The sequence below is a fragment of the Cherax quadricarinatus genome, chromosome 1 (genome assembly GCF_038502225.1).
Source record: "Cherax quadricarinatus isolate ZL_2023a chromosome 1, ASM3850222v1, whole genome shotgun sequence".
Lineage (NCBI taxonomy): Eukaryota > Metazoa > Arthropoda > Malacostraca > Decapoda > Parastacidae > Cherax > Cherax quadricarinatus.
Window position 1 is genome coordinate 47,321,697 of NC_091292.1, and position 27,410 is coordinate 47,349,106.

Below are 27,410 nucleotides of genomic sequence, written 5' to 3' on the forward strand. Positions count from 1 at the left end.
TCGTGACTGACAAAATCCTCACATCAACTAACTTCTTGACCACCTGGCAATCAGAACAGCTTGCTTGAACAATAAAACGACTGCTAAGCCCAATAGCTATATAACAAGCAACTGTGACACAGAATCAGAATGAAAACTCCCTTACTACTGAATCTAAGTTCAGCATAAGAAAATCTCCGACTGTGACAGTACACAGATACCAGTACAAGCTAGGTCAGAAGCTACAGCTCAGGGCCTGAGTTGCTCAGAGTGTCTATGTGACACACAACCTCAGTACAACGTCGAAAATCACTAAGTCTAGACAATGTTCTCTGAACAGAGTTCTACAGAACCAACAACAAGAAAGCAACAGAGACAATCTTACAACAAGGGCCAGTAAGGGAGAGTTAGGCATGTCTTGTCATGAATACCTCCAACCACCAAGAGAGTCTAGCCCAGACTGACTACTCCAGGCCAGGTGTGAACACCCCCCCCCCCTCAATCACATGATTGCTCCGAGGACAGCTGCTGCCCAGCAACACTGAGAAGCCGGCAGGGAAACTAGCAACGAGTGATAATTACAGTAGTTAGACACTCAACACTTGAACTATGAGCACTGAATAATATATATAAATGTTACATCCTACCTAATAACATAACTAAGTCAAATAATAATATAAAGCAATATATTTACGATTTAGCTATTATCGCAAATATAAGCGATCAGGGGTCGCAACACCCATATTCTCAAGAGTGTAACTATTTACAATTTTAGTGGCTTTTAAAATAATACACATTACAATGTAAAAATTGTACACAATGCCCACTGAAAAAGCCTGCACCAAAAGGGCTGTGACTCTGCTGTGGTAATCCAGCAAGCAACTGGTACTCCTGATCAGGAGACGAGAGTAGAGCCAAACCCAGAGCAGTCAGGTGTACACCAGGCAGGAAACTTTACAAAACATGTCAAGGTGTCTCTCACTTGGTGGCCAAAACAAACAGTGAGACTTCCAGTCAACACTCACGATTCTTAACATGGTCAGGCACTCAAGCCCATCTTCCGAGGTCCCACTCCACACAGATCCTCCAACCTTATGAAGTGGAGGCTGACACAGAACATGGAGTGGTCCAAGGGACCACAAAGGCAAATCATCGGGCCATTTCGTACACAGAGCACACCTAGACAACATATCACATACCTTCCTGAACGTCTTATGTTACCAAAGGTTGTCAACCTCTGCCTCAACTCACATTTACATATGCACTGACCCTCATCACACTTTTGGCTCCAACTCGACTCCTTCGCAGCATGCAGCAAGGAGTAGGTGCTACATACATCTCTCAAGGACAGTATGTTCTGAACCTTACTCACATCCTTATGTAAGGCAACTGTGGACTTACTAGAAAATACCTGCATCCTGGAGTCTAGACCCAAAGGTACCTCCTCACCTTGCTTTGAAGACCTAATACAGGCAACTGGGTGTGTGTCTGCAGTTAGGGTCCTCTGGGGTGGTTCCTCCATTTCCTGATCTTGCTGTCTTGACCAGCAAAACTTTTGTGTGTGTCCAGTTTTGTTACAGTAGTAACAGGTATTTACTACCATTTGGTGTAGGACTGGTACTGTTTACTCGAGGACCTGAAACGTTATCTGATTGTCTAGGTAAACCTTGAGCTCCAGCTGACTTACCTTTTCCTTCTATTTTAGAGGGTGCCTCAGTCTTCATTTGTCCCTGAAAATTCTTGTCCCACTTACCTTTATGACCATAGGACTTGGAATAAGGTTTAGAACGAGTGAGGAAATTTTCAGAAGCAGCATGACTGTTTTTACTTACCAGCTCCCTATGAGCCAAGAATCTGTCACCCAAATCCATTGTTTCTGAAAGATTATCCGTGTTTTTGTCCTCCAGATATTCTCTGAGGTCAACAGGGATTGTATTGTACAATTCTTCATGAACCATCAGATCTACTAATTTGTTATAGTCTTTATTAACTCCTTTAGAACAAACCCATTTCTTAAAAAGGAACAGTTTCTCATTCTCAAACTCGGTTAAGGTCTGCCAATCCCGAAATTTTTGATTTCTGAGCTTTTGTCTATATTTCTCAGGTATCATTTGGTAGGCAAGCAATACTTCCTCTTTAATTTTATCATAATCAGAAAAAATTTTCCCCTCCAGAGTCTCTACTCTCTGGAATCCTTTACCCACAAGTTGTGTGCAAACTAGGGTAGCCCACTTCTGTTTGGGCCATCCTTGCTCCAAAGCAGTCTTCTCAAAAAAAATAAAAATATCTATCTGGGTCACTCTCTGTAAACTTAGGGACAAAATTTGCAGCTTCAGTTATGTTAAAGTACTGCTCAGGCTCTTGTTCTGAGCCTCCTAACCTTTGACGCTCTTCCTCCTTAGCTTTCATTAATTTCATTTCCGCCTCTAGCATACCGCTAGCCTAAGTCTCATCCTCTCCATTTTCGTATCACCTGTAGTAGGTGATCCCTCATCTTCACTGTTACCAGGCATGTTTACTGATGAATTATTACCTTCCTCCCTGAAGCCTAAAAAGTTTAAAGACTAATCTTCGGACATAGTTTTAATCTTTAAACACTTGCTTCCCTCGTACAGTATCAGTAGACAAAGTTTTCCCACAGGCACATAAAATAGCACAAATTGAATGTAAACTACCTTAGGAGAAAAACAACCTGTAAACTAATATGAAAATAATATTTCCACTGACACCACCTTGGTAACTCTTCTCCTACCAGAAACATGCAACTGTTATTACCCCATACAAGTACACATACTTCAAAGAATGCTTTGAGTTATTTTAGCAGTCAAATACCTCTCCCAGTCAGGCTCCCATGTTATGTTGCTATTCCTTATTACTTTGATATTAAGGTTCTCACTATATGTTCTAGTGTGGGGGTAGCTTTTTACTTAATGGCCTTATCTTTCTCGGGTAATACTTACATCATGACTGATCATCCTCAGTGTCTCTGATCCTTTCACCAGCCCTCTTCACAGGTTATTTAAACTACAACTATAAAAATATAACAGTATTCTAAGTAGATATGTACAGAGTATACAATTACAGCACTCACATATTCAAAACATAAGTCTACACACTCCTTAGCTGTTCTCCCACATGGTGCATCTCAGCAACTTTGCCCTTCTCTCTTCATGACTAATCTCTGGGCTAACCAGTGTTTTGACACACTTTAGTCACCCTGGGTATGGTGGCCACAACTTAAGTTATAAAAACTCACCCCTCGGGCACACATAATGCCCCAAAAATAGAAAGAAGGACCCAGAGGTCCTGCCAGCTTGAAGTCAACAGAGAGAGAGACAGGGAGGAGCCTAGCTAAGCTCCTCCCACACCCACCAAAAAACAAAAGACTGTTGCAAAGCACAATTCTCTAGTTAGCACAATTCTGCCACACCTTATTTTACTGTTACAAAAAGAAATACAACTTTATAAACTACAGGCTTGACTCAGCTGCCTTACAGCCATAAGAGTGATCTGCCCTTATGACATTTAGAGCTGAGTCCCCATCAATTCAATATAATAAGGTATTCCAGAGTAACTGTTACAGATACATAAATGCATGTTGGGTCCTATAGCCCCATAAGAGTGACACACTTGAATTTACAAAAAAGGTGATTTTCCTCTATATTTGTGGGTCTTTCCCGTTCCCACACATACATTAGACTGACCTTCTTTGGCATTCGATTCCTCGAGACCCCCCTCCCCCCTTGCTCTACCCATATGCTGGGACCTTGCAACTACCCCTTCTGTGAGAGGCGCCTCAGCCACTTTCGTCCACGATTTCTTCCCCGGACACTGTCCTAGTTTCAAGACCTCGTCCATGTCCGACAGTCCTGCCGATCATTTGCGGGAGCTGCCATCCACATACATCTCCTTGCCAGACGAAGCCTCCTGGTGGACCTCCACCACTATCCCTTGCATCCGTGCCATCGTGGTTTTGTCCTGCTCCTCCATGTTCGGTGCTTCCTCTGTCATTAACTCACGACACACCGGTGAAACAACAGGACCACGCTCTGTCCCATCCAGGAGGTCATGCAGCACGTCCTCCAGCAACCTCTCCTGTGCCAAATCCCTAGGCCTCACAGGCTCCACAGAAAGCGTGGGCACGGTCGCGGCATCCACCAACAGGGTGGCACGCATCGTAGACTGTGTTTCCTCTTGTTGCATCTCTTCACTCCAAAGCTTGGAACCTTGCCCAGCTGAGGGACCATACTCATGCTCGACGGCCTCAGCTTGTAGGCCCACAGGTGAAGGGTCCCGGGAGCGGACAACCAGATGACGGGGGCACTGAGCAGCCATTTGGTCATACGAGTTGCATAATCTGCATGTCTTCCGTTGGCCTGCATAATGAACAAACACCTGGGTCCTATATGTCTCCAGACGTATGTAAGAGGGAATTGGCTGGTGTAGCATCATCTTGATGGTAAGGACCCCTCCGGGAGCCCCTAGTATGGCCCTCTCTCCACAGTCTCTTGGTCGCTGCATGCACCGTTCCATATCTGCCAAAAACTTTCCGTAGATCGTACTCCTCAGCCTCGAAAGGCACGTTCCTCACCTTGACCCAGGTAACATATGTGGACACGTCATGTAGACATACCTCTACAGTTGAATTCACCACCATTCTCCTTTCTTGAAAAGTTTGCACAATCTTGGTGTAAAAGCCGGCATTCACGAATTTCACAAATATCCTCGACATCCCATTTAGAGCTATGCCATATAATTCCTCATTGGGGATGCCATAGACATCGCGAATAATGCACGGCATTAATGCATGCTTGTAGCGCCACTGAGGGAGCCTCGGGTGAACTCAACACAGACCGTGTTTATTCTCCGACCTTGACGGTCCGCCATCTTGTGGATTGTAGTACACATGCCACCACCAGGTGTATGCAGGAGCAGGCTCGGAATGCGTCCTCCCAGCCCGCAGGTTGAGAGACGAAGGATTTAGGTTATTTGATTAATGTGCGCCTCAGGTGGTGAGTTCGATATAATACTCACCCCAGATTTATTCTTCTCGGGAAAGGTTTGCAACTTGTACTCCGTCTGTGGTCTTCTTTATCTCCCCCCACCTATTTTCTCCTTATTAGTTTCACGGCGTTTGTGAACAGGGACACATTTGACTCTATTCATTATGTTATGTCATTCACATATACAAGAAATAACACCGGCCCTAGGAATAACCCTTTCATAACTCCGCTCGACATATGCACCCATTCCGACACCTCGTTACTCGTTGTTTCCATCCTGTCAGCGATTCTCTGATGCATTGCAGTTATTTTTCTGTTATTCCTATTTGTTCCTCTAGCTTTTGAACCAGTCTTTTGTGAGGTACTATATCGAAAGCCTTCTTACAGTCCAAGAAAATGCAATCAGCTACATTTGCTGTCTTCCACACCTCTGGCAGTTGCACTGTTTCGAAAGATTTGGTGAAGATTATTGCTGGTGGCACACACAGTGGCTCTACTCCCTCTCTGAGGACTCATGAAGAGATATTTTCTGGTCGCACGGCGTTTGAGATATTTATCTAACATAGCAGTTTCTTCACCTCCTCCACGGTTTTATGTAATGTATTTAACAGATACTAGTATCAGCACTCTTATGCCTCAGTGTGTTGTGAGCCTTTCTGTCTCCTATGAGAGTATTTCCCTCAGTCTCGTGATGAGCTCTTCACGTACTTCCTGGTCCTTGCCTGTGAGATCCCCTCCTTCCTGTTTTAGCCTATTCACCTGGTCCCTCCTGATGTAGTTGAACAATTTTAGGCCAGATTAGGTTCTGGATGCAATATGTATATGGGTGTGTGTGTATCTGTGTGAGTGTACACTCACCTAGTTGTACTCAACTAGTTGTGGTTGCGAGGGTCGAGTCACAGCTCCTGGCCCCGCCTCTTTAACTGGCAGCTACTCAGTCACTCTTACCGCTCCGTGAGCTTTATCATACCTCTTCTTAAAGTTATGTATGTGACTGAAGAAATAATTCCTTACATCCCTTTGGTTCATCTGACTCTTCAACTTCCAACTGTGACCCCTTGTTGCTGTTTCCCAACTGTCTCTGTCCACCTTGTCTATATCTCTCAGTATTTTATATGTTGTTATCATATCCCCCCTATCTCTCCTGTTTTCCAGTGTCGTCAGGTCGATTTCCCTTAGCCTCTCCTTGTAGGATATACCCCTTAGCTCCGGGACTAGTATTGTTGCAAATCTTTGCACTTTCTCTACTTTCTTTACGTGTTTGGCTAGGTGAGGGTTCCAAACTGGCGCTGCATATTCCAATATGGGCCTAACGTACACAGTGTACAGGGTCCTGAATGAGTCCTTATTAAGATGTTGGAATGCTGTTCTTTGGTTTGCCAGGTGCCCGTATCCTGCAGCAGTTATTGGGTTGATGTGCTCCTCAGGAGATGTGCCCGGTGTTATACACACACCAAGATCCTTTTCCTTGAGTGAGATTTGTAGGCACTGGCCCTCCTAGACTGTACTCCGTCTGCGGTCTTCTTTGCTCTTCCCCTATCTTCATGACTTTGCACTTGGTGGGGATGGACTCCAGGAGTCAGTTTCTGGACCAGGCTTGCAGTCTGTCCAGATCCCTCTGTAGTTCTGTTGGTCCTCGTCCAATTTAATTCTTCTCATCAACTTCACATCATCTGCAAAGAGGGACACTTCGGAGTCTATTCCTTCCGTCATGTTGTTCACAAATACCAGAAACAGCACCGGAGCTAGGATTGATCCCTGTGGCACTCAGCTCATTACAGGCTCCCACTCTAACACCTCGCCATTTACCATGACTCGCTGTTGTCTACCAGGCATGTATTCCCTGATGCATTATGGTGCCTTCCGTGTTATCCCTGCCTGGTCCTCCAGTTTCTGCACTAATCTCTTGTGTGGAACTGCCAAACGCCTTCTTACAGTTCAAGAAAATGCAATCTACCCACTCGTCTCTCTCTTGTCTTACAGCCGTCACCCTGTCGTAAAACTCCAGTGGGTTTGTGACACAGGATTTCCCGTCCCTGAAACCATGCTGGCTGTCGTTGATAAGCTCATTTTTTTCTTGGTGTTCCACCACTCTTCTCCTGATAAGTTTCTCCATAACTTTGCATACTATGCATGTCACTGACACTGGTCTGTAGTTAAATACTTCGGGTCTGTCTTCTTTTTTAAAAATTGGGACTACATTTGTTGTCTTCCATACTACCAGTAGTCCCCCTGTTTCGATAGATGTGTTAAAGAGAGTTGTTAGTGGTACACAAAGTGCCTCTGCTCCCTCTCTCAGGACCCATGGAGAGATGTTATCGCCTTTGATGTATCTAGCTCGTTTAAAAGCCTCTTAACTTCTTCTTCGGTTATATGTACAGTGTCCAACACTTGGTGGTGTACCATACCTCTCTGTCTTTCTGGGTGAACCACGGGCTCATCCTTGCTTTTCCATTATTCCTTTTCCCTTGGGTACAAACCTCTCTTCAGCTTCCTTGCATTTTGTTGTCACATATTCCAACATCTCGTCCACTGACTTCCCCGCTAGTTCTGTATCCCACTGTACCCCGTTCAGGAAGTTCTTCATAATTCTGTAGTCCCCTTTCTTGTAGTTTGGCTTCGCTCGTCCGGCCCTTCGTGCTTCTCCCTCCACTTCTAACTCTACTGTGTATTCAAAGCTTAAAACCACATGATCACTGGCCCCCAGGGGACTTTCATATGTGATATCCTAAATATCTGCACTACTCAAGGTGAATACTAGGTCCAGTCCCGCTGGTTCATCCTCTCCTCTCTCTCTGGTAGTGTCCTTTACGTGTTGGTACATGAGGTTTTCCAGTACCACCTCCATCATCTTAGCCCTCCATGTATCTTGGCCCCCATATGGCTCCAAGTTCTCCCAATCGATTTCCTTGTGGTTGAAGTCACCCATGATCAGTAGCTTTGCTCTGCTCGCTACTAGGTCCTCTCTCTCTCTGCTTCCTGAGCTTTGTCATACCTCTTCTTAAAACTATGTATGATTCCTGCCTCCACTACTTCACTTGCTAGGCTATTCCACTTCCTGATGACTCTATGACTGAAGAAATAATTCCTGACGTCCCTGTGACTCGTCTGAGTCTTCAGCTTCCAATTGTGACCCCTTGTTTCTGTGTCCCCTCTCTGTCCACCTTGCCTATTCCCCGCAGTGTTTTGTATGTCGTTATCATGTCTCCCCTGACCCTTCTGTCCTCCAGTGTCGTCAGTCCGATTTCCCTTAACCTTTCCTCGTACGACATTCCCCTGAGGTCTTGAACTAGCCTTGTTGCAAACCTTTGTACTTTCTCTAACTACTTGACGTGCTTGACCAGGTGTGGGTTCCAGACTGGTGCTGCATACTCCAGTATGGGCCTAACATACACAGTGTACAGTATCTTTAACGATTCCTTATTAAGGTATCGGAACGCTATTCTCAGGTTTGCCAGGCGCCCGTATGCTGCAGCAGTTATTTGGTTGATGTGTGCCTCCGGTGACGTGCTCGGTGTTATGGTCACCCCAAGATCTTTCTCCCTGAGTGAGATCTGTAGTCTTTGTCCACCTAGCCTATACTCTGTCTGCGGTCTTCTTTGCCCCTCCCCAATCTTCCTGACTTTGCCTTTGGCAGGGTTGAATTCGAGAAGCCAGTTTCTGGACCATGTGTCCAGCCTGTCCAGGTCTCTTTGCAGTCCTGCCTCATCCTCATCCGATTTAATTCTTCTCATCAACTTCACATCATCTGCAAATAGGGACACTTCAGAGTCTATTCCTTCCATCATGTCATTCGCATATATCAAAAATAGCACTGGTCCTCCATGGGACTCCACTTGTCACAGGAGCCCACTGTGATACCTTTTTACATACCATGGCTCGTTGTTGCCTCCCTGTCAGGTATTCCCTGTTATATGCGCCTGATCCTCCAGCTTCTGCACTAATCTCTTGTGAGGAACTGTGTCAAAGGCCTTCCTGCAGTCCAGGAAAATGTAATCATCCCACCTCTCTCTCTCGTGTCTTACTTCTGTTACCTTGTCATAAAACTCCATAAAGTTTGTGACACAGGATTTGCCTTCCATGAATCCATGCTGGTTTTCATTTTAAATCTTGTTCTGTTCCAGGTGTTCCACCACTCTCCTCCTGATAATCTTCTCCATGACTTTGCATACTATACATGTCATAGACACAGGTCTGTAGTTTATTGCCTCGTTTCTGTCTCCTTTCTTAAACATGGGGACTACATTTGCCGTCTTCCATATCTCAGGTAGTTGTCCAGTTTCAGGGGATGTGTTGAAGATTGTGGTTAGGGGCACGCACAGCATCTCTGCTCCTTCTCTAGGGACCCACGGGGAGATGTTGTCCGGTCCCATCGCCTTTGAGGTATAAAGGTCACTTAGCAGATTCTGCACCTCCTCCTCGGTTGTTCGTATGTCATCCAACACTTGTTGGCATATTCCCTCTTGACGTTCCCTTCTGTGCTGTCTTCCCAGAGCCCTTCCTGTCTCTACTGTAAAAACTTCCTTAAATTTCCTGTTTAGCTCCTCACATACCTCCTGATCATTTCTTGTAAGTTCCCCACCTTCTGTCCTCAGTCTGATTACCTGGTCTTTGACTGGTGACTTCCTCCTGAAGTGGCTATTCAACAGTTTTGGGTCAGTCTTGACTTTCGATGCTATGTTATTTTCATAGTGTCGCTGGGCCTCCCTCCTTACCTGTGCATACTCGTTCCTGGCTCTGCGACTAATCTCCCTATTTTCGTGTGTTCTCTGCCTTCTGTACTTTTTCCATTCTCTATTGCACTTAGTTTTTGCCTCCTTACACCGTCGGGTAAACCAGGGGCTCGTTCTGGTCTTCCCATTGTTTCTGTTGCCCTTGGGAATAAACCCTTCCACTGCCTCATTGCATTTTGTTGTTACATATTCCATCATTTCATTTACTGGCTTTCCTGCCAGTTCTCTGTCCCACGGAACCTCCTGCAGAAAGTTCCTCAAACCTATGTAGTCCCCTCTTTTATAGTCTGGCTTTTCCCATTTAACTCCTGTTACTTTCTCCACTTGCAACTCTACTATGAATTCAAAGCACAGAACCACGTGGTCACTAGCTCCTAGGGGTCTCTCATATGTGATGTCCTCAATGTCGGAACTGCCCAGGGTTAACACAAGGTCCAATCTTTCTGGTTCGTCCTCCCCTCTCACTCTGGTAGTGTCCTTAACATGTTGGTGTATGAGGTTTTCCAGCACCTCATCCAACATCTTGGCTCTCAATGTTTCGGGACCCCCATGTGGCTCCAGGTTTTCCCAGTCAATCTCCCTGTGATTGAAATCCCCCATAACCAGCAACTTTGCTCTGCTCGAGTGAGCTCTTCTTGCAACCTCAGCAAGTGTGTCCACCATCGCTGTGTTGCTCTCTTCATATTCCTCTCTTGGCCTCCTGCAGATCTGTGGTGGATTATACATCACTGCAATGACCACCTTGTGCTCCCCAGACTGAAGTGTACCTACTATGTAGTCCCTTTCTCCAGTCTCGTCTATGCCTCCCATTTTCTCGTGTGTGTGTGTGTGTGTGTGTGTGTGTGTGTGTGTGTGTGTGTGTGTGTGTGTGTGTGTGTGTGTTTGTTTGTGTGTGTGTGTGTGTGTGTGTGTGTGTGTGTGTGTGTGTGTGTGTGTGTGTGTGTGTGTGTGTGTGTGTGTGTGTGTGTGTGCGTGTGTACTCATCTATTTGTGGTTGCAGGGCTCGAAACTCAGCTCCTGGTCCCGCCTCTTCACTGATCGCTACTAGGTCCTCTCTCCCTTTCTTCGTGAGCTTCATCATTCCTCGTCTTAAAGCTATGTATGGTTCCTGCCTCCACTACCTCACTTGCCAGACTGACAACTCTGTGACTGAAGAAATTCTTTGTAACATCCCTGTGACTCAGATGAGTCAAAGGGATGTTAAGAATATTAAGGGTCAAATTGTGACCCCTTGTTTCTTAGTGTCACCTATGGAATATCCTGTCTCTGTCCAAATTATCTATTCCTCGCAGTATTTTGTATGTCGTTATTATGTCTCCCTTAACTCTTCTGTCCTCTAGTGTCGTCAGGGCGATTTCCTTTAACCTTTCTTCGTAGGACATTTCCCTTAGCTCTAGAGCTAGCCTTCTTGCAATCCCTTGCACTTTCTCTAATTTCTTGACGTGCTTGACCAGATGTGGGTTCGAAATTGGTGCTGCATACTGGAGTATGCAGCACCAGCTATTCTCAGGTTTGCCAGGAGCCCATATGCTGCAGCAGTTATCTGATTGATGTGTGTTTCCTGAGACGTGCTCGGTATTGTACTGACACCAAGATTTTTCTCCTTGAGTGAAGTTTGCAATCTTTAGCCACCTAACCTATACTCTGTCTGCGGTTTTGCTTGCCCTTTCCTGATTTTCATGATTTTGCATTTGGCAGGCTTAAATTCAAGTAGCCAGTTGTTGGACCACGTGTCCAGCTTGTCCAGGTCTCTTTGTAGTCTTGGCTGATCCTCATCTGATTCAATTCTCCTCATTAACTTCACATCATCTTCGAAAATGAACACTTCCGAGTCTATCTGTTTCATCATGTCTTTCACATATTCCAAAAATTGCAGCATTGGTCCTAGGACTGACCCCTGTGGGACCTCTCTCATCACAGGCGCCCATTGTGATACCTCATCACGTACCATGACTCGTTGTTGCCTCCCTGTCAGGTATTCTCTGATACATTGCAATGCCCTTCCTGTTATACGTGCTCGATCCTCTAGCTTCTGCACAAATCTCTTGTGAGAAACTGTGTCGATGGCGTTCCTGCAGTCCAGGAAAATGCAATCAGCCCACCCCTCTCTCAAGTGTCTTACCTCTGTTACCGTGTCATAAAACTCCAGAAGGTTTGTGACACAGGATTTGCCTTCCATGAATCCGTTCTCTTTGTCGCTAATAATCTTGTTCTGTTCTAGGTGCTCCACCACTCTCCTCTTGATAACCTTCTCCATGACTTTCCATACTATACACATCAGTGATACTGGTCTATATTTTACTGCCCAGTTTCAAGGGAAGTGTTGAAAATTGTGGTTAGTGGCACACACAGCGTCCCTGCTGTGTGTGTGTGTGTGTGTGTGTAAAATATATTCTGACTCATGCTACACGTATATTTAAATTTTGCAGTAACATTTTGCTCATCCTGTAATATATAATTGGTTTACCTAATGTGTCATTATGAATATTTTAGTTCTCTCATCATTAGAGCTAAGAAACATTCACGCAAATTAGTGAAAACTTTCTGACATCAATTAAAATCGCAGTAGTTAATATCGTTTTAGACAAAACGTTAACAGTTTTAAAGTAATACTACAGTGTCGTTATGTCTGCTGGACCTAAATATTCATTAAGCATGTCCCTGATGACTATATAGTAATGATTATCAATCACTGTATTGCATTCTTCTGTTGATATCTGTATGTAGAGGTCCATTGATCTCTACAAATTTCAGGTGAGAGCTGAGCTGCCAGATGGTTCTGTTGCTGCTGGTGTTCCTATAGAGGTGTGTGCAGCTGGTCGGTGCACCAACATGACCACAGCACCAGATGGTCTCTTCACAGTAGTGTTGCCAAACTACGACACTAATCGCGTCATGGTACGTGTTGACTTGTTTCAGCAGATAAGTCCAGTTATATGTTTTTAATTTTCTCTTAATACTAACCTAATTTACTGTCAACCCATGAGTGAATCAGTCATGTGTCTTGGCAGAATTTCAAGATGTTTAGTTTTTTAGGTAAAATCCAGTCACCTGCGAGAGAATCATTAAGAATGTTTTTCATCAGTGCGTCACTAGTCAACAATATTTATTTCTTAAAACAATGGATAAATACACTCTCATTGTATATTCATTGAAACGTTCATACCTTTGGGCGTTAGTAATTTTTTTATTTATGAAATTAACTTATGTTTAGTGATAGGACTGATATTACATAAAATTTACATCCTTTTGGTACGAAAACTTTGTTTGTAAATGGTATGAATATCAAGATTTAAATCAAGATACTTATGTACTTATGAGTAAAGTATCGCTCGTGAGGCAACAACATACGGGAGGAAAATTAAATATCTGGAGACTATGTCTGAATCTCACTGGTGTACCTCGCATTAAGAAGAAATCTGGCTTGCAGTCAAGTAGGCTACCTAATGTTACTGGCAATCTGTAGCTGAGTGGTTTAAGGCATCAGGTTGAGAGCTACGCAACAACTGCAACTATCGTAGATAGTTGCAGCTATGATTTCGAATCCTGCTCGATGTGATACTTCTTTAAATATACTTTCGCTGTTTCTGCGAGGTACATTCAGTATAATATCAAACTTGAGGGTAGAACATACAGGAGGAGAATGAAACACGTGGTGACCATGTCTGAGTCTTACTGGTGTATCCGGTAACAGGATGAACTAAGGATAGCTAAAGTTATTGGCGAGCTGTAGCTGAATTGTTTAAGGTGTCAGGTTGGAAGCTAAGCAATAGTCGTGCAGAGTTGCAAACATAAGTTCGAATCTTGCTGGCTGCAGTGTTTCTCTATAATTTCGCTTGTTTCTGCAAGGTGCATTATAAGACTAGAACACACAAGAGAACAATGGAATTAATGGAAACCATGTTTGAGGCTCACTGGTGTGCCTGGCGTTAGGAAGAAAAACAAAAACAATATATATATATATATATATATATATATATATATATATATATATATATATATATATATATATATATATATATATATATATATATATATATATATATATATATATATATATAGGATGGGGTCCACCTCTGGTGTAAATTGTGGGACCCATAGCCTCGGAGAAGTGGATAAAAAGGCTTCAACGAAGAATATTTGGATTTCTTCCTGAAGCCATTTGATTATTCCACTTCCCCTACCACCCCATCTTTTAAACTATTTTTTTTTACCAATAGGAATATTTTATTACATAATATGGCACAGAAGATTTAAGAGATACATTGTTGATATAAAGGTGGCATATATATATATATATATATATATACATGTTGTTACGTGTGTATCACCGATTATAAGGCGAAAATCTCATCCAGCTCCTCAGAGCTGGGGCGTGTGCCCAAAATGCAGCATGCATTACCCCTTTGAACAGCCGCGCTGAGCCGCTGGAACAGAAAACTAGCTGCCCTGGGATCCCTAGTTACCCTGATGAGTCTTTTTCCCAGCTCCTTAAGGAAATTAGATGCACTCTTTCCCCATGAGCCAAGGGTCTCTGAGCCTATGGGAACAAACATATAATGATGGGCAAGTTCTCCATATTTTCTAGACTTTTGGGACTCCCTAAAGCTGGCAGCTGCCCCTCCTTCCTCCCTGGTGTATTGGAGATAGGTATCAGCCAAGGTAGATGCACATGTGTAGTCCCACACCACCTGCTTCCCATCTCTCCAGGCTTGAAGGGTGATACCATCTGGACGCTTCTGGCTGCCATCAGATCTGCATAGTTGGGGTGGCTCCCTTACTGCTGGGCATCCAGCTGTTGTGAGGCTCCTCTTGATAATGTTATTAACCTCCTCATGTCTTGCAATCTTTCCCTCGGATTTATGGCACACAAGACCATGGTACCCGAATCGGTCTGCTGCTTCACTGCCACAAATACACCTGTGTTCGGCGAGAATAGGGGCGGCAAGTCGAAGGGCAACACCGATGCGGATGGTCTGTGGGTCGAGGCGTGTGCCAAGGCTGGAGTTGGGAACAGCCAACAGAAAGTCCCCAGCATGAGGGGCTCTCACTGCCAGCAGGCGGGCTCTATCCTTCCCTGACACACTCTGAAGCATCGTTGAGGCTATATTTTCCACTATTGGACCATCCCAGTGCGATTGTTTGTAGTTGTTGGGGGGAGCAGGTCTGGTTTCTGAGCCCGTTAGATTATCCCAGATCATTGCTCCGTCAATGAATTTTTGGTCCTGGGCTCCAATCTTGTCCCTAAGATGTTCAGGGAGAATCGCTGCTACAAGCTCTCTGGATGCAATACACGAGGACAGAAAAGCAGGTAACGCAATCTGTGATGACTTGCGGACACCAATGCCTACTAGTCTGACTGGAAGTGTAGCTTGGTTCCACTGCCCGTCTTCTAGAGTAAGGTTAAGTACTTTCGTAAAAATCTGCCTCAGAATACTGTCATATTCGTGCAGTATAGGGTTATCATATGAAGGTGCACATCTTAGGAAATATGTCAACCTGGGCAGACTCAAGCACTTTGTGAGAAGGTACAAGGCATCGTGGGTGTCCAGATTGCCTATTCGTTGTTCCATTCTCCTTAACTCTTCCAATTTCTTCCTGAGAATTGTGTCAATGGCATTGCTTCCCAGAGGTGCTCCTAGCAAGACACTATTTGTGGGGGCAATGACTGCTGCTCCTGGTAGTTTTGATCTCACTGCATTTATCACTTGTTGACTGACTGAGATGATTTCACATTTGGATGGATTCAGGATGAGACCCATTTCCTGTCCCCGTGTCATTACCTGTGTAAGGTCATGTAGGAGGGACTCCTTTGTACCTGCTAGTGTGCCATCATCTAGGAACCAGATGTTTAGCTCGCTGGTCAGTCTGACTGTGATTTCCCTAACTGCAATACAGAAGAGAAATGGTGCAAGAGGATCTCCTTGTTGGACACCCTCTGATGATGTGATTTCATGCTCTCCAAAGAGAAGCATTGATTCCTTGCTATACCCAGCTGAAACAAAAGGGAAGAGACCAGGGAAATGTTCTTGTACTGCTGCTAATACCACGTCTCTTTTCAGGAGATTGAACGCATTCTTGAAATCTAATTTTACCACTGCATTGTCCTCAGGCAGGTTGTTGATATATGCCCTTGTTGCATGAACCGCTGCTTCACTTCCTTGAGAGACCCCAAAGCCAAGCTGGTTTGGTTGAAGCATCATGGCTGCCTGTGCACGAATACTTCGGACAGCAGCTTTGGATACGAGGCGGCGTAACGTGTTGCCTACTGCAATTGGCCGAATTCCTCCATCCTTCTTTTTAAGTGCACAAAGTGTTGCACCAAAAAAGAAAGGTCTAATTTCATCAGGAATCAGACCAGCCAAGGAATTGTTGACGAACCTTGTGATCTCTGAAAGCAGTGTCTCTGCAATTCCCCCAATAACTGGATTAACCATTTCCTTTAAATGCTGTGGCCTTATTCCAGTGTAACCCCCAGCAGAGCCAGATGGGAACGACATTATTGCTTTGTAAATGTCTGAGTCTTCCACAATCAATGGTTCCATAGTGGGGACAGAGGTGTTGGAACTGTTGGTGCCACTGGTTTCCCTGGCAGGGTGCTTTCCTCTAAGTGCTTCAGCCGTGTCAGCATCCCTGGGAGCAACTGTATCTTCACTGGTAATAATTCTGATTGCCCCCACTGTGTTGCCCTCTTCAATTTTCTTGCTCACCTGGACTCTGACTTTTTCACTGTCAGTAGAGTGAGTGGGGGTTCTGCCTCTCCCTTTTTTGTGTTGACGGGGAAGGTGAATGAGGTTATCAACTCTAGGAAAATCTCTTAAGGATTTAATTATCATTGAGGCTAGCCTCTTTCCCCTTCTTTCCGGCACAGCTAAGCAGACATTGCCAAAAAGTAGCAAGTTGTGCCATGCCTTGATGGTTGGTGGAGCATTTAAGATAGTGGAACCATCGTTTACTTTTTTCAGGAGGTCTGTAAGTTTCCCAGCTGCGTGTGGACGGGCTGCTTTGGGAATATGTGTGAGTGTCCTCGTACCTGTTGCTTTGATTGCTTCCAAGAGATTGTCTGATGAGATAAAATCTGTTGGAGTGGGTTCAGGTGCCTGAGATGGCTCTGGATCATCACTTTCCACAGGAGGACATCTTGAACCAGGGCAACTACCGTGTTTGCGGAGGAAACCATTAGAGTTGAGACAACGAAGCTGTAAGCATGACCGACACTTGCCTCTCCTAGTATTGCCAGCCGTGCCATTTCCCTGGCTGCTTGCTTCCTCCTGGTTGGCATCCATCTGCTAGACTAGACAATAGGAGTGGAATATGACATGCTGGGTGGGTATGGTGCGTGGAAGGTAGTGAACTTGACCGTGGTGGCCTGGTGGAGTTTGAGGGGCCGGGAGGGGAAGGGGAAAACTTCCCTTGGGAATTAGGTGGGGGAGGCGCAGGTTGAGTGGGGTTATCCCGGGGAGTACAATACACATGGACTTGCACACTATATATTGTTCACACTGTCTTACAATACACATAACTTTATTTGTTTCCCATGTACACTATGAACAATGTCGGTATGGGCACTGCTGAACCAATGTATATATATATGTATATATGTATATATGTATATATACATATATATATACATATATACATATATATATACATATATATATATATATATACATATGTATATATACATATATATATATATATACATATGTATATATACATATATATATATATATAAATATGTATATATAAATATATATATAAATATATATATATATATATATATTTATATATATACATATTATATATATATATATATATATTTATATATATATATATATATATATATATATATATATATATATATATTATTATTATTAACTCATCGGCCTATTCCCACCAAGGCAGAGTGGCCCAAAAAAGAAAAACTTTTATAATCATTCACTTCATCACTGTCTTGCCAGAGGGGGGCTTTACACTACAGTTTATAAAACTGCAACATTAACAACTCTCCTTCAGAGTGCAGGCACTGTACTTCCCATCTCCAGGACTCAAGTCCGGCCTGCCGTTTTCCCTGAATCCCTTCATAAATGTTACTTTGCTCACACTCCAACAGCATGTCAAGTATTAAAAACTCTTTGTCTCCATTCGCTCCTATCAGATACGCTCATGCGCACTTGCTAGAAGTTCAAGCCCTTCGCACACAAAACCTCCTTTATCCCCTCCTTCCAACCCTTCCTAGGACGACCCCTACCCCGCCTTCTCTCCACCACAGATTTGTACACTCTCGAAGTCATTCTGTCCGAACCACCTCAACAACCCCTCCTCTGCCCTCTGGATAATGGTTTTAGTAATCCCACACCTTCTCCTAATTTCCGAACTACGAATTCTCTGAATTACATTCACACCACACATTGCCCTTAGACATGACATCACCACCCATGCTTCACATCCATAAAAGAGTGTTGGTACAACTATACTCTCATACATTGTCCTTTTTGCTTCCACAGACTCCTAAGTGCACAACTCACCTTTTTCCGTTCATCAATTCTGTGATTCACCTCATCCATCATAGACCCATCTACTGATACGTCCACTCCTAAATATCTGAATACATTCTCCTCTCTCACTCCAATCTGATATCCAATCTTTCGTCACCTAATATTTTGTTATCCTGATAATCTTACTCTTTCCTATATTCATTTTTAATTTTCTTCTTTTACATAACCTACAAAATGATATATATATATATATATATATATATATATATATATATATATATATATATATATATATATATATATATATATATATATATATATATATACATATATATATATATATATATATATATATATATATATATATATATATATATATATATATATATATATATATATATATATATATATATATATATATATATATATATATATATATATATATATATACATACATATATATATATATATATATATATATATATATATATATATATATATATATATATATATATATATATATATATATATATATATATCGTGCCGAATATGTAAAACTGGTCAATTAGCAGGAACTCATATAAAATTATGTCCTTTCTGAAAATTTCTCTTATACACTTAAAGATATATTTTTTCATTAATGTTAACGTAAAAAAATTTAATTTTTCACCAAAAGAATCTTAGAAAATTTACCTAACCATATTATAACAAGAACAATTTATTTTAGCCTAACCCAACTAAGTATATTTTAGATTTGTTTACAGTAATTTAATACTAAGGAAACACAGTGAAATATATTTTTTTCGTTAGGTTCAGAATGATTTTGGCGAAATTATTGCATACACAAATTTTCACTTGTCCTGTATGGCAGGATTGGCGTTGCTATTTAAGCCAAGATCGCAAGTTCTGCCTATTCGGCACGACATATATATATATATATATATATATATATATATATATATATATATATATATATATATATATATATATATATATATATATATATATATATATGTATATATATATATATATATATATATATATATATATATATATATATATATATATATATATATATATATATATATATATATATATATTTATATATATATATATATATATATATATTAAATATATATATATATATATATATATATATATATATATATATATATATATATATATATATATATATATATATATATATATATATATATATATATATATATATATATATATATATATATATATATATATATATATATATATATATATATATATATATATATATATATATAAATGCATATATATATATGTATATATATATATATGCCGAATATGTAAAACTGGTCAATTAGCAAGAACTCATTTAAAATTGAGTCCTTTCTAAAATTTTCTCTTATACGTTTAAAGATACATTTTTTCATTAATGTTAATGTAAAAAATTTTAATTTTGCACCAAAAGCATCTTAGAAAACTTACCTAACCTTATTGTAACAAGAGCAATTTATTTTAGCCTAACCCAATTAAATATATTTTAAATTCGTTTACAATAATTTAGTACTAAACAAACACAATCAAATATATTTTTCTCGTTAGGGTCAGAATGATTTTGGCGAAATTATTGCATACACAAATTTTCGCTTGTCCTATATGGCAAGATGAGCGTTGCTATTTAAGCCAAGATCGCAAGTTCTGCCTATTCGGCACGACACATATATATATATATATATATATATATATATATATATTTTTATATCTTTATATTTATATATATATATATATATATATGTATATATGTATATATGTATATATGTATATGTATATATGTATATGTATATATATGTATATATATATCTATATATATATATATATGTATATATATATATATATATATGTATATATATATGTATATATATATATATATATATGTATATATATATATATATATATATTTATATATATATATATACATAGCAACACTGCGACTAGCCAAGGACTCAAACCCATCCTGCTTTGGCCTGCCTGATAGGGGGCGAAAACTCATGATGCCTTTATCCACAGTCCCCTGGATAAAGATGTCATGAGTTTTCGCCACCATGAGGCAGGCAAAACCAGCATGGGTTCGAGTCCTTGGCTAGTCTCAGTGTTGTTATTAATCAATACCACTTGTTCGTGGGTACAATATATATATATATATATATATATATATATATATATATATATATATATATATATATATATATATATATATATATATATATATATATATATATATATATATGTATATATATATATATATGTATATATATAAATATATATATATATATATATATATATATATATATATATATATATATATATATATATATATATATATATATATATATTTATATGTACATACATACACATATATATTATATACATACAATATATATATATATTATATATTATAGGTAGTAGGTTGGTAGACAGCAACCACCCAGGGAAGTACTACCGTCCTGCCAGATGACTGTGAAACAAAAACCTGTAACTGTTTTGCATGATGGTAGGATTGCTGGTTTCTTTTTCTGTCTCATAAACACGCTAAGATAACAGGGATATCTTGCTACTCCTACTTACACTTTGGTCACACTTCACTGACACGCACATGCATATATATATATATACATACATCTAGGTTTTTCTCCTTTTTCTAAATAGCTCTTGTTCTTTTTTATTTCTTCTATTGTCCATGGGGAAGTGGAAAAGAATCTTTCCTCCGTAAGCCATGCGTGTCGTATGAGGCGACTAAAATGCCGGGAGCAATGGGCTAGTAACCCCTTCTCCTGTATACAATTACTAAAAAAGAGAAGAAGAAAATCTTTATAAAACTGGGTTGCTTAAATGTGCGTGGATGTAGTGCGGATGACAAGAAACAGATGATTGCTGATGTTATGAATGAAAAGAAGTTGGATGTCCTGGCCCTAAGCGAAACAAAGCTGAAGGGGGTAGGAGAGTTTCAGTGGGGGGAAATAAATGGGATTAAATCTGGAGTATCTGAGAGAGTTAGAGCAAAGGAAGGGGTAGCAGTAATGTTAAATGATCAGTTATGGAAGGAGAAAAGAGAATATGAATGTGTAAATTCAAGAATTATGTGGATTAAAGTAAAGGTTGGATGCGAGAAGTGGGTCATAATAAGCGTGTATGCACCTGGAGAAGAGAGGAATGCAGAGGTGAGAGAGAGATTTTGGGAGATGTTAAGTGAATGTATTGGAGCCTTTGAACCAAGTGAGAGAGTAATTGTGGTAGGGGACTTGAATGCTAAAGTAGGAGAAACTTTTAGAGAGGGTGTGGTAGGTAAGTTTGGGGTGCCAGGTGTAAATGATAATGGGAGCCCTTTGATTGAACTTTGTATAGAAAGGGGTTTAGTTATAGGTAATACATATTTTAAGAAAAAGAGGATAAATAAGTATACACGATATGATGTAGGGCGAAATGACAGTAGTTTGTTGGATTATGTATTGGTAGATAAAAGACTGTTGTGTAGACTTCAGGATGTACATGTTTATAGAGGGGCCACAGATATATCAGATCACTTTCTAGTTGTAGCTACACTGAGAGTAAAAGGTAGATGGGATACAAGGAGAATAGAAGCATCAGGGAAGAGAGAGGTGAAGGTTTATAAACTAAAAGAGGAGGCAGTTAGGGTAAGATATAAACAGCTATTGGAGGATAGATGGGCTAATGAGAGCATAGGCAATGGGGTCGAAGAGGTATGGGGTAGGTTTAAAAATGTAGTGTTAGAGTGTTCAGCAGAAGTTTGTGGTTACAGGAAAGTGGGTGCAGGAGGGAAGAGGAGCGATTGGTGGAATGATGATGTAAAGAGAGTAGTAAGGGAGAAAAAGTTAGCATATGAGAAGTTTTTACAAAGTAGAAGTGATGCAAGAAGGGAAGAGTATATGGAGAAAAAGAGAGAAGTTAAGAGAGTGGTGAAGCAATGTAAAAAGAGAGCAAATGAGAGAGTGGGTGAGATGTTATCAACAAATTTTGTTGAAAATAAGAAAAAGTTTTGGAGTGAGATTAACAAGTTAAGAAAGCCTAGAGAACAAATGGATTTGTCAGTTAAAAATAGGAGAGGAGAGTTATTAAATGGAGAGTTAGAGGTATTGGGAAGATGGAAGGAATATTTTGAGGAATTGTTAAATGTTGATGAAGATAGGGAAGCTGTGATTTCGTGTATAGGGCAAGGAGGAATAACATCTTGTAGGAGTGAGGAAGAGCCAGTTGTGAGTGTGGGGGAAGTTCGTGAGGCAGTAGGTAAAATGAAAGGGGGTAAGGCAGCCGGGATTGATGGGATAAAGATAGAAATGTTAAAAGCAGGTGGGGATATAGTTTTGGAGTGGTTGGTGCAATTATTTAATAAATGTATGGAAGAGGGTAAGGTACCTAGGGATTGGCAGAGAGCATGCATAGTTCCTTTGTATAAAGGCAAAGGGGATAAAAGAGAGTGCAAAAATTATAGGGGGATAAGTCTCTTGAGTGTACCTGGTAAAGTGTATGGTAGAGTTATAATTGAAAGAATTAAGAGTAAGACGGAGAATAGGATAGCAGATGAACAAGGAGGCTTTAGGAAAGGTAGGGGGTGTGTGGACCAGGTGTTTACAGTGAAACATATAAGTGAACAGTATTTAGATAAGGCTAAAGAGGTCTTTGTGGCATTTATGGATTTGGAAAAGGCGTATGACAGGGTGGATAGGGGGGCAATGTGGCAGATGTTGCAAGTGTATGGTGTAGGAGGTAGGTTACTGAAAGCAGTGAAGAGTTTTTACGAGGATAGTGAGGCTCAAGTTAGAGTATGTAGGAAAGAGGGAAATTTTTTCCCAGTAAAAGTAGGCCTTAGACAAGGATGTGTGATGTCACCGTGGTTGTTTAATATATTTATAGATGGGGTTGTAAGAGAAGTAAATGCGAGGGTCTTGTCAAGAGGCGTGGAGTTAAAAGATAAAGAATCACACACAAAGTGGGAGTTGTCACAGCTGCTCTTTGCTGATGACACTGTGCTCTTGGGAGATTCTGAAGAGAAGTTGCAGAGATTGGTGGATGAATTTGGTAGGGTGTGCAAAAGAAGAAAATTAAAGGTGAATACAGGAAAGAGTAAGGTTATGAGGATAACAAAAAGATTAGGTGATGAAAGATTGAATATCAGATTGGAGGGAGAGAGTATGGAGGAGGTGAACGTATTCAGATATTTGGGAGAGGACGTGTCAGCGGATGGGTCTATGAAAGATGAGGTGAATCATAGAATTGATGAGGGAAAAAGAGTGAGTGGTGCACTTAGGAGTCTGTGGAGACAAAGAACTTTGTCCTTGGAGGCAAAGAGGGGAATGTATGAGAGTATAGTTTTACCAACGCTCTTATAGGGGTGTGAAGCGTGGGTGATGAATGTTGCAGCGAGGAGAAGGCTGGAGGCAGTGGAGATGTCATGTCTGAGGGCAATGTGTGGTGTGAATATAATGCAGAGAATTCGTAGTTTGGAAGTTAGGAGGAGGTGCGGGATTACCAAAACTGTTGTCCAGAGGGCTGAGGAAGGGTTGTTGAGGTGGTTCGGACATGTAGAGAGAATGGAGCGAAACAGAATGACTTCAAGAGTGTATCAGTCTGTAGTGGAAGGAAGGCGGGGTAGGGGTCGGCCTAGGAAGGGTTGGAGGGAGGGGGTAAAGGAGGTTTTGTGTGCGAGGTGCTTGGACTTCCAGCAGGCATGCGTGAGCGTGTTTGATAGGAGTGAATGGAGACAAATGGTTTTTAATACTTGACGTGCTGTTGGAGTGTGAGCAAAGTAACATTTATGAAGGGATTCAGGGAAACCGGCAGGCGGGACTTGAGTCCTGGAGATGGGAAGTACAGTGCCTGCACTCTGAAGGAGGGGTGTTAATGTTGCAGTTTAAAAACTGTAGTGTAAAGCACCCTTCTGGCAAGACAGTGATGGAGTGAATGATGGTGAAAGTTTTTCTTTTTCGGGCCACCCTGCCTTGGTGGGAATCGGCCGGTGTGATAATAAATAAATAAATATATATATATATATATATATATATATATATATATATATATATATATATATATATATATATATATATATATATATATATATATATATATATATATATATATATGTATATTCGAACCTAAGAACCTTGGAACGAGGTATGCAGTGCCTTACCATTCTCACCACACTGGACCAATACCTTGGTATTGGTCCAGTGTGGTGAGAATGGTAAGGCACTGTGTACCTTTTTCCAAGGTTCATAGGTTCGAGTCTCCTTCGGCCAGAAATCAGTGTCTGTGTATATTTCGCCTGCTCTTTCGAATTCCTTGCAAAACAACCACTGTGAAAGAGTAGTGAAATTCCAAGCGCTTTCGTGACTACCCACATTGTCAAGGAACTATGAAAATAATACATCAAAGGAAGGCAATTAAAGGGCTTAGACCACACCTCACAGTCAACCCCCACAACAAAGAAACACCTGTTCAATTATATTTCTGTCAACCATGGACTTGCTTGATACAACTTTCTCAACTTTTTGAAAATCAATTGGATGGTTAAAATCTCTCACATGAATAAATAGAGCATTGGAATCTTGTCCAGTTTTTGACCAGTGGACCTATTGCAGTGTTCCTCTTTTCTTATTAGTCTGGTATTGTCGCGCGTCAGGTGTTTCTTTGTTGTGGGAGTTGTCTGTGAGGTGTGCTCTAAGCCCTTTAATTGCCTTCCTTTGATGTATTACTTTCATAGTTCCTTGACAATGCGAGTAGTCACGAAAGGGCTTGGAATTTCACTACTCTTTCACAGTGGTTGTTTTGCATATTTTAAAATCACCTGTTTACTGTGATCTTATTGTAGTAATGGATACCACACGACTCTTCAGAATTTTCTCGGTAAGCTTTCCTAATCATGTTTCTTTTGTTTCACAGTTTTCTTCTGCACTGACCATGTCCCACAAGTTAAAAATTCGACTTAATTTTTAAAAAAACTGTTGAAATGAACAAGTTCTGCCCAAATCTCTTTTACCTAATAGACTCCCTGACGTGAGAGATCGTCCTTTTGATGATTTCGTGAGAATTATTCTTCAGAAACATATAGAAATTACTAAAATACAGGAGAAGGAAGCATTCAGAATATTGAGAAACAAAAAATACTCTTTTAATCAGGTCATTCCATCATTGGAAACTTAGTATGTTAGATCATTGCTATAATAAACTCAGAAGAATTTATAATGAACTCAAAAACAAACTACAAAGAAAATTAGACAATTTAATAGAAAATAGGATTGGACAAAGCATCCAAATAACAATTTTGTAATTGATTTATCAGATGAAGTGTTAGATAAAAAATACAACTGCTGCTCTAGGTTTTGGTCTAATTTTTGCAGCTTCAAAAAAACTTAATATTGTTGAAATTGCAAAAGCCTTTTGTAACTTTGAAAAATTTTCTGATTTATCCACTGATGAAATTAATATTAGTAAAGGAATGATATATAACTCTATGTTAAAACAAAACATTCCCAATTGCCCTTAATAATAATAACACTTAATAATAATAAAAATTTGCGCCTTACTAAAGCAGATAAAATAAATGCAATAGTAATTATGAAAGAAAATGATTACCAAGAAAAAATGAATAATCTCTTAAATGATACTGAAACCTAATCTAAACTTAGAAAGAATCCCTTAGAAACCATTAACAGCAATTTCAATAAAACAATAAAACTTCTACTAAAAGGCAAAGATGAATTAATTAAACAATTTACTTCCACTAATCCATCTTTACCTTACATGTATGGAATAATAAAAACACACAAACCAGGTAATCCAGTCAGACCAATTATTAGCTCCATAGGGTCAGTTTCGTATAAATTATCCAAATGGCTTGTTGACATTTTGAGCTCCATTGTTGGTAAAATTTCTAACTTTAATGTTAAAAACAACTTAGATTTACTTGATAAATTAAGCTCCTTGACTGACTTAAATGATTTTAACATGGTTAGTTTTGATGTTACTTCCTTGTTTACGAAAGTTCCTGTTGAAGAATTGAGACACTTATGTAACACATGGGAATCTTTATTGAAGAAACGTTTCGCCACACAGTGGCTTCATCAGTCCAATACAAAGTGGAAATGGGTAAGGAGAGTAGAAGTATGAAGTAATCAGTCCCTCAACCTGGATTCGATGTGTTCAGTCCATCACTCTTGTAGTAAGTGCAGCATAGGGCCAGAGAGGTGGCTTATATACTGCGGTGAGATGAGTTGAAGCAGGAGGAGGCGGGATCTTAGTGGGACCTGCCACTAGTGTAAGTAGGTCGTCGTCCAAAGGTTGGGCAAGTGTTGAAGTCTTTGTACCAAGATTCCATGATGTTGCAGTGTCTGACAGATGTGATGAATGGTTTTGAAAACCGACAAGTTGAAGAATTGAGACACTTATGTAACACATGGGAATCTTTATTGAAGAAACGTTTCGCCACACAGTGGCTTCATCAGTCCAGTACAAAGTAGAAATGGGTAAGGAGAGTAGAAGTATGAGGTAATCAGTCCCTCAACCTGGATTCGATGTGTTCAGTCCATCACTCTTGTAGTAAGTGCAGCATAGGGCCAGAGAGGTGGCTTATATACTGCGGTGAGATGAGTTGAAGCAGGAGGAGGCGGGATCTTAGTGGGACCTGCCACTAGTGTAAGTAGGTCGTTGTCCAAAGGTTGGACAAGTGTTGAAGTCTTTGTACCAAGATTCCATGATGTTGCAGTGTCTGACAGATGCGATGAATGGTTTTGAAAACCGACAAGTTGAAGAATTGAGATACTTATGTAACACATGGGAATCTTTATTGAAGAAACGTTTCGCCACACAGTGGCTTCATCAGTCCAATACAAAGTAGAAATGGGTAAGGAGAGTAGAAGTATGAGGTAATCAGTCCCTCAACCTGGATTCGATGTGTTCAGTTCATCACTCTTGTAGTAAGTGCAGCATAGGGCCAGAGAGGTGGCTTATATACTGCGGTGAGATGAGTTGAAGCAGGAGGAGGCGGGATCTTAGTGGGACCTGCCACTAGTGTAAGTAGGTCGTCGTCCAAAGGTTGGGCAAGTGTTGAAGTCTTTGTACCAAGATTCCATGATGTTGCAGTGTCTGACAGATGTGATGAATGGTTTTGAAAACCGACAAGTTGAAGA

At 40.6% G+C, this 27,410-nt stretch overlaps 1 protein-coding gene across 1 annotated transcript in view; it reads left to right on the forward strand.

Annotated features, from left to right (window-relative positions):
• Positions 1 to 27,410, forward strand: part of LOC138852813 (murinoglobulin-2-like) — a 348,116-nt gene that overhangs the window by 133,229 nt on the left and 187,477 nt on the right. The window contains exon 7 of the mRNA XM_070085802.1: positions 12,470 to 12,613. Coding sequence (XP_069941903.1) covers positions 12,470 to 12,613 — 144 coding nt within the window. The remainder of the gene's footprint in view (positions 1 to 12,469; positions 12,614 to 27,410) is intronic.